Source organism: Coenobita brevimanus, chromosome 53 (genome assembly GCF_032717465.1).
Source record: "Coenobita brevimanus isolate Jiangsu-jjx chromosome 53, ASM3271746v2, whole genome shotgun sequence".
NCBI classification, from domain to species: domain Eukaryota; kingdom Metazoa; phylum Arthropoda; class Malacostraca; order Decapoda; family Coenobitidae; genus Coenobita; species Coenobita brevimanus.
In genome coordinates, this window is record NC_137006.1 from 3,276,216 (window position 1) to 3,287,500 (window position 11,285).

General features: G+C 45.4%; 1 protein-coding gene across 1 annotated transcript in view; it reads right to left on the reverse strand.

Annotated features, from left to right (window-relative positions):
• Positions 1-2,040: 2,040 nt before the first annotated feature.
• Positions 2,041-11,285, reverse strand: part of LOC145400713 (uncharacterized) — an 18,398-nt gene continuing 9,153 nt past the window's right edge. Inside the window, exons 8-14 of the mRNA XM_080273148.1 lie at positions 11,243-11,285; positions 9,693-9,883; positions 8,885-9,099; positions 4,989-5,168; positions 4,468-4,533; positions 3,916-4,434; positions 2,041-2,413 (exon numbers count right to left, since the gene is read on the reverse strand). The exon at positions 11,243-11,285 is cut by the window's right edge and continues 13 nt beyond it. Of these exons, the coding sequence (XP_080129274.1) occupies positions 2,306-2,413; positions 3,916-4,434; positions 4,468-4,533; positions 4,989-5,168; positions 8,885-9,099; positions 9,693-9,883; positions 11,243-11,285 (1,322 nt within the window). The 3' untranslated portion in view covers positions 2,041-2,305. The remainder of the gene's footprint in view (positions 2,414-3,915; positions 4,435-4,467; positions 4,534-4,988; positions 5,169-8,884; positions 9,100-9,692; positions 9,884-11,242) is intronic.

The window sequence follows — 11,285 nt, forward strand, 5'->3', positions numbered from 1 at the left end:
GGAACCAAAGGCCAGAAGCCTACTACTACTATACTACCACTACTGTTACTACTAATCTATCTATCTATAGCCAGAAGCCTTAATCCCGTAATGGGTGGCCACAAACAAATTGCCTCCACAATAATAATAGTTCAGCCTCTTTCTCACCTGCAGGTTGGGTGAGGTAAGATCCTGAGAGCAAGCAAATGGAAACAGAAAATGACTGTGGGAAAACTAACCAGCAACATAGTCAGTGAAATACTGTAGGTCATATTCTCATCCACTAACCATTCAAGCCCCTGGAATCCTGACTCCACATCATGGGCACACCTTCCACACACCATTTCCTGTCATAAAGGAAGGCGTGAATAAAGAAGAATTAGCACCAAGCTATAATTTGGCTATATGGCACTCAAGGAATAGAGGAAAAAAAAGGCCAGAAGAAACACGGAAATATCAAGAAGGAAAGTAGGACAGAAGAGCAGAGGAGGACAGTAGGGAGAGAAGAACTAGAGACAAAAAAGCCCCTTTTGGTCACCTCTTACAACAAGCAGAGATACTGAGTGAAGTTTCACAAAGACACAATCCAATGGCTGTTGTAAAAAAAAAAAAAAAAAAAAAAAAAAAAATCAATTCCTCGTCAGTTCCCCAATATCGTCATCTTCCACACCTCTCTTTCTCACACACTTGTTTACCATTTCATCCACGTCATTTATCCACCATATTAATTTAATCTTATCCACCTGCTTTACTAGACCATCCACAAAATTCAGTGACATCCCACAGACAACACCATCCACTCGCCATTCAAACTTTCAAAGGGCATAAACCAACTTTGAAAACAAATACAAAATCAGTTTATTGACAAGTAATGTACATGAGAGTCATTTATCCTCTCTAGTATTATATTTTTCTTTTCCTTACCATTAGACATACGTATCATGCGTCAGGAGTATAATGCTGTGTGGTAGTGAGACATGGGCAGTAAAGGAGGAGGATATTCGTAGGCTGAAGCGTACAGAGATGATGACTGGATGGATGTGTAGTGCATCCATGAATGACAGGCCTGAGGAGTGAAGACTGCAAATGATGAGTTGAGAGAAAAGATGGCACTTGAATGTGTTTAATGTTGTGATGAGATGGGGTGGAACAAGGTGCTCTGGACATGTGGAGAGGATGGAGGATGACAACTGGGTGTGGAGGATGGAGGATGACAACTGGGTGTGGAGGATGGAGGATGACAACTGGGTGTGGAGGATGGAGGATGACAACTGGGTGTGGAGGGTGAGAGGTGTGAACGCTGAGGGTGCAGTTGTGAGAGGCATACCGAAAAAAGTCTTGGAATGAAGTTGTAAAGTGTGACCTCTGGGGTAAGGAACTGAACTGAGTGGCTGCAAGAGATCAAGCAGTGTGGAGAGTTGCCATTAAATGACCAAGGGTGACAAATACAAGCATGTTGGAGCCTCTATAAATGAAACCAACAAAGTATTATTATTTTTTCTTCTTACCATTGGATTATTTTCTTCAGCTTAGACAATTTTTCATTTTGTCAAGTTTCAGTCTCTACAACAAGGTTCTGTTAACCTTTATTTTTTATTTTTGCTCAGGTATGAGAGAGGGGGGTGTGAGCTGGGAGCAGGGCGATGAAATGGTGGGGGACAGGGCGACATGGAGGCAATCTGTTTGTGGCCACCCCTTATGGGATTAGTGTATCTGGCAACAGACAGATAGATTAAAAAGCTTAACAGAAAATGAAATATTTTGGAAAGTATGCAGACTCATAATAGTAACTATGAGCAAATCATGAAAAAAAATAACAATGAACAGTAAATGCCATGAAGTAGCTTGTCTTAAAACATATCATCTGTTGTTATACTTGTCCACAGATAAACGTTGTCTTCAAATATGCACTGCTTGTGTGATGACGGATGATAAACACCTCCCACTGCATGAGAGGTGCTGCAAGGCCAGGCTAAGTATGAATGGCTAGGTGATGTGATGTGATGTGCTGTGATGTAACTGTGATGTGATATGATGTGATGAGAGGTTGTGAGAGGTGCTGCAAGGCCAGGTTAAGTATCAATGGCTAGGTGATGTGATGTGATGTGATGTTGTGAGGGGTGCTGCAAGGTCACAATGGCTATGAGGGCCTGGGTGATGTGATGAGGTGATGTGATGTGATGTGATGTGAGGGATGTTGCAGAGTCACAATGGGTATGAGAGCCTGGGTGATGTGATGATGTGATGTGAAGTGAGGGGTGTTGCAGGGTCACGATGGGTATGAGGGCCTGGGTGATGTGATGAGGTGATGTGATGTGATGTGATGCTATGACAGGTGGTGCGAGGTACTGCCCGGCTCAATGACCACCACCTGCTGTCCGCCAATCACTATCTCGCTCCCAACCACCTGGTACTCTCCGCCGGGCAAGTTCACCTGGACAGAAAGAAATAATGAAAACAACACATGATTTTAACTCCAACTGGTATCTAACACAACACCTACCTATCTATCTATCTATCCATCTATCTACAGCCCTTAATCCTGTAAGGGGTGGACACAAACAAATCATCTCCATGATGCCCTGTCCCCTGCCATGTTGCTGCCCTCCCCCCAGCTCACACCCCCCCTCTCTCATATACCTCTCCACTCCATCCCTCCATCTCATCCTTGGCCTCCCCCTCCCTCTCCCCCCCTCCACCACACCCACATACCCTCTCCTCATTAGTTTCTCGCTCTCCATCCTCTCCACATGACCAAACCACCTCAGTGTACTTCTTCTAACGCTTTCTATCACGTCCACTTCCACACAACACCTACATTATGAAAAAATATGGTGATCACAGGACATAATAAACGTAGAGCCTCTGTCTTCTTTTATCAATGTAATCACTTAACTCTTTGTGATCTGTACAGCTGTTTCAAAACATTATGGATGTCCTATACTCCATTCACTTTACCTTGGCCTAAAATTGCCATCCCTCCATCCTGAAGTCTGGGTTATAACAAGTGACTAACACTAGAATATGATGCTAGTCATGAAAAAGCACTTCAGTAAGGATGTAGAGACTGAGTATTGTCTTTTTCTGCCACTGAGTTACATGAAATAAGCTACAAAAGGATGAAAAATTGGGCCAAGTTAAAGTGAATAAAGTGAATAAACTACAGTAATGCTTGAAATACAATGTCCCTCAACTCCCTCCCTACCCCAAGTGGCTCCTCTGTCCACTTATACAATGTCCCTCAGCTCCCTCCCTACCCCCAAAAGGAAGGTGGTGCACTGCTGGTCAAGGGCAAATTCAGCCTGCAGTCCACTGGGTTCACATTTTGGATGAATCTGGGGCTACAGCTACTACAACTGTTCATATGTAGTCTTTATATTCATGACACAGCTGACAGTTTATACATGCAGTGGTTTATTTTGCATACTGTTAAAGTTTTCTGTAATATCTATGTATTTATTCTATCTATTGTCAGACGCCTTAATCCCGCAAGGGGTGGCCAAATCGCCTCCACGTTGCCCTGTCCCCTGCCATTTCACTGCCCTGCTCCCAGCTCACACCCACCTCTCTCATATACCTCTCCACTCCATCCCTCCATCTCATCCTTGGCCTCCCCCTCCGTCTCCCCCCCTCCACCTCACTCACATACACTCTCCTCATCAGTCTCTCACTCTCCATCCTCTCCACATGGTCAAACCACCTTAATGTGTTTCTCCTAATGCATGAAAAGCTACAAATATCACCACCACCATCGTTCCAAGCATCTCCATGTAAAATAATGGGGTAAAGAAGGATGTATGTGCCTCTGACACTAACCAGTGGCATATGAAAATAATGGCATGAAAAGCTAAAAATATCATCACCACCATCACTCCAACTATTATCTCCATGTAAAATGATGAGGTAAAGTAGGACAAGTGTGCCTCTGATACTAACCAATGGCATCTCCAGCTGGAACCTCTGACTGGCGCCCCCCTCACCCTCCCCAGCCACCACCTTGCCATCCTGCGCCACGGATAGCGAACCGCCACCATTGAGTATGCCGTCGAGGTGGTCGTCCGACGCATCCGCCATTACAATGTCCCCCTCAGACTCCAGACTAGACTCCCCAACTAACTCCACCTTCCTCTCCAGCTTCGTGCTCTGTATTTCAACCACCTGCACTTTCTCCTCCCCTCTCGCTGCCCCTGGGATGTCCACAATGTCCACTTTGTTGTCCACTTTGGCCACTTGGTCCTCTACTGTTTCCTGGACCACTTTTTCACCATCAGATGCTTGGGTGGATTGCGCAGATGTCCCCTTGGCTGTCTCACTCCCCTCCGCCTGTTCCGGCTTCACACCTCCGACGTATCGCAGTCCCCCGTCCTCCTCGTACCCCTCGACTGTCATGTCTCCGTGGTATGTGGTCTCCAGGGTCTCCGATGGTAGGGCCTCCACCACCTCGATTTTCACCCTCTGCTGTTGCTGTCTGGCCTCCGAGGTGACAGCACTGCCCCCACTTGTGTCTTCCTGCTTCAGACGCTTCAATCGTCGCCACACTGTTGACTTGGAGACCTTGAGATGAAGCGGAAGTGAGGGGGTGAGAGGTGAAGCATAGATTTATGGTAATTCATCATCATCATCATTCGAGCCCCTCTTCTCCCTCACTCCCCCCCCCTTCTCTCTCACTCCACTCCACTACATACCACACACACACACAGACACACACACACAAAATAACATGAGAGGTGATAAAGATGTGAGGAAATTCAGCTTCCCAAACAGGGCGATTGATCAGTGGAATGCACTACCAAATGAAACAGTGTGTGCCAAAACAATTCATACATTTAGGGATACGTATGATAAAAGTCATTTAATACACGGGACAGTACGAGCTTGACTCATTCCTGTAAAAATACAATTAGGTAAGAACAATTACTTAAGAACACACACACTTCTCTCTCTCTCTCTCTCTCTCTCTCTCCACTCCACTCCATACCACACACACACACACACACACACACACACACCTGAAACTTCTCCGACGCCTGCCCCTGTGAGAGTCCCTGGTCTTGACACGCGGCCACGGCTCTGCGCAGGGATTCCTCAGAGGGACGGCGGGGACGAGCGAGCCGGGTGATGCTGGAGGCTGGCAGTCGACCCTCCCGCACCAGACCCTCCTTCAGGCGGAATAAGGTCGTCTTGGGGATCTGGAGAGGTCAGGGCGTTGGGAGATTAGGAATGACGGTTGTAGTCCAAGTGACTTTAACCCGTGTACTGTGCAACTACCTTTTTTTATCCCATCCCGTGGTGTGCAAAAAATGAAGATTTTTTTTTTTTTTTTTTTTTTGTTATAAACTTGAAGATAAACATCCAGGGCATCATCTGGTGAAAAGAAAAAAATCTCTCTCTCTCAGTCTTTGTGTAGCGCCATGCGTAAGTTTGCGTAGGGGTGAAGTAGTTAGCAGCGATGCATGGCCAGCACAGCCTGAGCTGTGGCTTGCAATTCACAGGTTAAAGATTTCTTAACATCTCTTCCTTGGTGATTGTCTGGAAAATTCCATCTCAGTATAATTTTACATTATTTCTAAGTGACACTGACCATTCTTAATAATCTTCTTTGGTGATTTAATGTGAAAAACTGCACCTCAGTATAATCTTATATGTTACTGATGGGAATTATGTTCTTATCAAAACTGCATAAATAACATATAAGACAATGTTAGGGGAAAAAAATGGCTACAGATGAGGTAGAATGATGCTTCCAATGCTACTTAATGCACTGTTCAAACTGTTAAGGCAGAACCATCACCGTACATCACCCTACAAGTATTTCATCATAATTATCTATCCGTCTATCTATAGCCCAATGCCCTAATCCTGCAAAGGGTGGCCGCAGACAAAACGCCTCCAAGTCGCTCTGTCACCCACCATTTGACTGCCCTCCCCCCAACTCACTTCCCCCTCCCTCATATACCTCTCAACTCCACCCCTCCACCTCATCCTCGGTCTCCCCCTCCCTCCACATCATCTACATACACCCTCCATTAGTCAGTCTTTCATTCTCCATTCTCTCCACATGTACAAACCATGTGGACCAAAACCAGCTTATTATTTCTATGCAGCTACTGGACACTACTTGTAATATGCGGGAGAGGGGCACCTTCATGCGATGGCACTGATACAGCCATACAGTGCAGTCGCCCAGGTATACAAATGTTCCCCAACTCACTCTCTCTATCCCCTAAAAGGAGGATGGTAGATTGCAGGAGGGCAACTTCAGCCTGCAGTCTACCAGGTTCAGATTTAGAGTCTGGGGTTGCACCTACTACTACTCATACTACCACTACTACTACTTATTACCTTAACCTGTCCTATCGCTCCAGTACGGCCTGCGGACCCTCCAGGGAAACGTCGTCTCTGGCATTTTGGAGCCGCGGACTGGGAGGCCCTCAGGCAGTACTTCTTTGATTTTCCCTGGAATGATTATTGCTTCCATGGCCGTGAGCCATCTGAGTGTGCCTTGCGCATTACGGAGGTTATTCTCACGGGCATGGAAGCATACATTCCTTTCTCATATCCTTTGACTAACGCAAGAAAGCCTTGGTTTAATCACGCTTGTTCTAATGCTGTCCGCAACAAGGAGAAGGCCTACAAAAGGTACCGGAGCCAACCCACCCCTGAATCACATCATCTTTACGTTTCTGCCCGGAATCGTGCTAAGTCTGTTCTTCGCTCTACTAAAAATAATTTCATCCATACTAAATGCTCTCAACTCTCCAACTCGAATTCTTCCCGCTCCTTCTGGCACCTTGCCAAAATCTTTCTAACAACTTTACCTCATCATCCTTCCCTCCTCTTTCTACTCTGATGGTTCTGTAGCTATTTCTTCTACTGATAAAGCAGATCTCTTCACACAGACTTTCTCCTCCAATTCCACCTTAGACGATTCGGTGCTGTTCCTCCATCACTTCCCCCTCTGACTTCCTCATGGCTGACATTAAAATTTCTTCAGTTGATGTATTTTCTGCCATTACTGGCCTCAGTACTAACAAGGCATATGGGCCTGATGGGGTCCCTCCTGTTGTTCTCAAAAACTGTGCTTCTGTGCTTACACCCTGCCTAGGCAAACTCTTTCGCCTTTGTCTGTCAACTTGTACCTTCCCTTCTTGCTGGAAGTTTGCTCTCATTCAGCCAGTCCCAAAGAAGGGTGACCACTCCCAACCCTCCAACTATCGTCCAATTGCTTTAACGTCCTGTATTTCAAAAGTTTTCGAGTCAATTCTTAATAGAAAAATTTTAAGGCATCTTTCCTATCACAACCTTCTTTCCGATCGTCAGTATGGGTTCCGTCCAGGGGACGCTCCACTGGCGATCTTCTCACCTACCTTTCAGACTCCTGGTCATCCTCCTTTCGGGACTTTGGCGAAAGCTTTGCCATTGCACTTGACATCTCAAAGGCTTTCGATCGAGTCTGGCATAAATCTTTAATTTCCAAACTGCCCTCCTACGGTTTCTATCCTTCTATCTGTGCCTTCATCGCTAGCTTCCTTTCTGGTCGTTCTATAGCTGCTGTCGTAGGCGGCCATCGTTCTTCTCCTAGATCTATCAACAGTGGTGTTCCTCAGGGCTCTGTCCTATCACCAACTTTCTTCCTTTTATTCATCAATGATCTTCTAAGCTGTACATCTAACCCTATCCACTCATACGCTGATGACTCCACCCTTCACCTTTCCATTCGGTTCCCGCAACGCCCATCTCAACAGTTACTTCAAGAAACAAGGGATGAGGCTATGGCACACCTAATGTCTGACTTGGCTCATATCTCTGAATGGGGTAAAAATAATATGGTTGTCTTTAATGCATCTAAGACTCAGTTCTTACACCTATCAACCCGACAAAATCATCCACAGGTATACCCACTAATGTTTAATAATATTCCGATTAATCCTGCATCATCCTTGAACATGCTTGGGGTTTCATTTACTCGGGACTTATCTTGGAAAGATCATATTACATCTCTTGTAAAATCTGCTTCCAAGAGATTGGGTGTGCTAAGCCGACTCCGCTCTTTCTTTACCCCTGCACAATTGTTGACTCTATACAGGGGTTTTATCCGCCCCTGTGTGGAGTACAACTCTCATGTGTGTGGAGGCTCCCCACATACAGCTCTTCTCAATAGGGTGGAGTCAAAGGCTTTTCGTCTCATTAACTCTCCTCCTCTTACTGACTCCCTTCAACCTCTGTCTCTTCGCCGCACTGTTGCATCTTTATCTCTTTTCTATCGCTACTTTAATGGTCACTGCTCCTCTGAACTGTCTGCTTGCATTCCTCCACCTCTACGACGGGCGCGTAGCACCCGTCTGGCAGCAAAACTCTCATCCCTTTTCTGTCCAACTCTCTAATGCAAGAGTTAACCGTTACTCCCAGTCTTTCATTTATGCAACAGGTCAGCTCTGGAACTGTCTCCCTCTGTCTGTATTTCCTTCTGCCTATGATCTCCAGTCTTTCAAACGTAGTGTGTCCAGGCATCTCAAAATGATCGGATCTTGAATTTGGCTCTCTATTGTATTTTGTTTTTCTCTTGGAGGGAACTGTTACTGCGGGCTCATGGCCTTTGGTTCCTTCTTCCTCGCATAAAAAAAAAAAAAAAAAAAACTACTCTTACCAGTACTATTTCAGTCTGGACTTGGGTGTGTAGTTAAGACCCAGCCTCATGGCAAGTAGCAATGCTCAACTCTTATCCTAGTACTCCCTACTACTACTACTACTACTGCTACTGCTACCGCTACCACTACTACTACTACTTCTTCTACTACTGGTACTATTTCAACTTGGACTTGGGTGTGTAGTTCTGACCCAACCCCCTGGCAAGTGGCAAAGTTCAACTCTTACACAGCACACCCTGTATCTCTGTAAGGCTCACCCGCGTTTCCTTAACAATATGTGACAGTGATCCGCCCTCCAGCAGCATCTGTCTGGCGGCTCCCAGTTCCCGGGTGGTGTAGGTGGACCCCCCGCCCCCTGCCCCATTCCCGCCAGCCCCGCCCCTCCTCGCCCCAACCTCTCGCTGGCACCTCCTCCACAGCACAGACTTGGGGATGTTGTACTTCCTGGCAACCTTCATGTAGCTGGCACCCGCTGGAAAAGCCAATGACGATTTGAGTAATATGTTAGTTCCTCCTGAGGTTAGGCTGGATAATGTAACTTCTGCTACCTTGGATCTGGTTAGGTTAGCCAGTTGAGGTTAAGTTTGGTAGGTGACTAGAGGTGACTGTGAGATTAGGTTCAGTTTTGCTACAATACATTAGGTTAGTTAAATTGATTCCTCCCTGGGTTAGATTTCCCTAAGCTAAGTTAGTCTGGATTACAACAGGTCACGCTGGACTGGGTTAGGCTGTTCGGCTAATTTGAGTTACTGTGTATGTTAGGTTACATTGCTTTGGCTATACATACAGGTAAAAAAAAAAAAATGATGGAGAAATCTTCAACAGTGATGAAATTTGCAGTTTTCAAAAATGATACGGTGGGAATTCATTATATGCAGTAAAAATTTATTTCATAAATACTCAGGAATGAGTAAGGCTGGTCACTCTCATAAATGTCAGGACCAACTTGCCTAGCCCCGGGCTCCTACGTTTCTCATGGGGCAACACAGGGTTAGATGGTGATGATGATGATTACAATACTGGAAGCCTGGGAAGCTCCCAAACCAACAAATCACTCCTACTGACCTCTAACGGCTTCCTTGGCAGCCTCCAGTGTCCGCGCATCATAGTCTAAGCTGCGGTGGTGCTGTGGGATGCCGGCCAGCCTTGCGTTGACAGAGAGTGTGGAGTGAGGCACCCCCCACCGAATTGCTATTTCCCTCAGTGTACCTGTCCCTGACCTCACATCCTCTAGGGCACGCTGCAGGTCCTCAGGCCTGGTGTGGGCACGGCAAACACAGGCTCAGTAACCCCTTAAACACCTTACTGCAACTTACTCTTCAACAGTAAGCCTTCAAATATACCCACCACATCTAGACAGGGGGTTTGTATGTGCATGGGGACCAAACAAACGATGGGGATGGATGATGTGTAGCTAAGTCAACCTTACTTATTATTTCACAGTTGTCTATGGGTGAAGTTCTGCTATTATATGATTGGTGATGTGTGTATGGATTTCTTATTTAAAACTTATATGTGGTAGAATGCTGTTGTATGATAATTCTGTCTATATACAGCCCGACGCCTTAATCCCACAAAGGGTGACCGAAGACAAAACGCCTCCAAGTCGCTCTGTCACAAAACTATCAATTATATTTTCACTCCTCACTACAAAGCTGATTATCCAACTGTATTTATAATGACTACTGCCTGTATCTTAAAGCACTGTTCTATCTATCTATTTACAGCATCTATCTATCCATTGCCTGATGCCTTACTCCCATAAGGGGTGACCACAAACAAATCCCCTCCATGTCACCCAGTCCTCTGCCATTTCACTGCCCTCCCCCCAACTCACATCCCCCTCTCTCATATACATCTCCACTCCATCCCTCCACCTCATCCTCAGCCTCCCCCCCTCCACTTCACTCATATACCTCTCCACTCCATCCCTCATCCTCCCCCCTCCACCTCACTCATAACCACTCTCCTCGTTAGTCTCTCGCTGTCCAACCTCTCCACATGTTCTGATTCTGTACAGTTCATTCAGTTTAAATTCAGTTTACTTTCCACTGCACAATGGCAAAATAAAAATACTATGCCTCTACATCCTTCCCATAACACTTTTTCTGTAATAACCACAATACTCTCTTGCTACAGCTCAGCATTCAAGACACATACACTCAAACTTCGATTTAAGGGACTAAATGGGGAATCAACTTGTCCCTTACTTGAAAATGTCCCTTACTTGAAAATGTCCCTTACTTGAAAATGTCCCTTACTTGAAAATGTCCCTTACTTGAAAATGTCCATTGTTTTACCATATAAAGACAATCTTATTATGAAATGTAATGACTGTTACTTATATGATTATGAATATTATTTTACGGGTACTGTATAAAGAAACATATTAATGTGTATAACCTAGACATTACGTATCATTTTTGAACGGTCTTGTCCGTTTGTCAGGTAGAATATGGAGTCCCTTAAATCCAAAATCCCTTAAATGGAGGTCCCTTAAATCAAGGTTTGAGTGTACTGTATGTGGTAATTTTGGGCCAAGGTAGAGTGAACAGAGTATAGTTATTCTCTGGGCAGTAGTGTTTACTTTTCCACCGAATTATAAAGGAACTCACCCATATCGAGCCAGTTTGTAGATCACCTTCCGCCTCTTCTTCC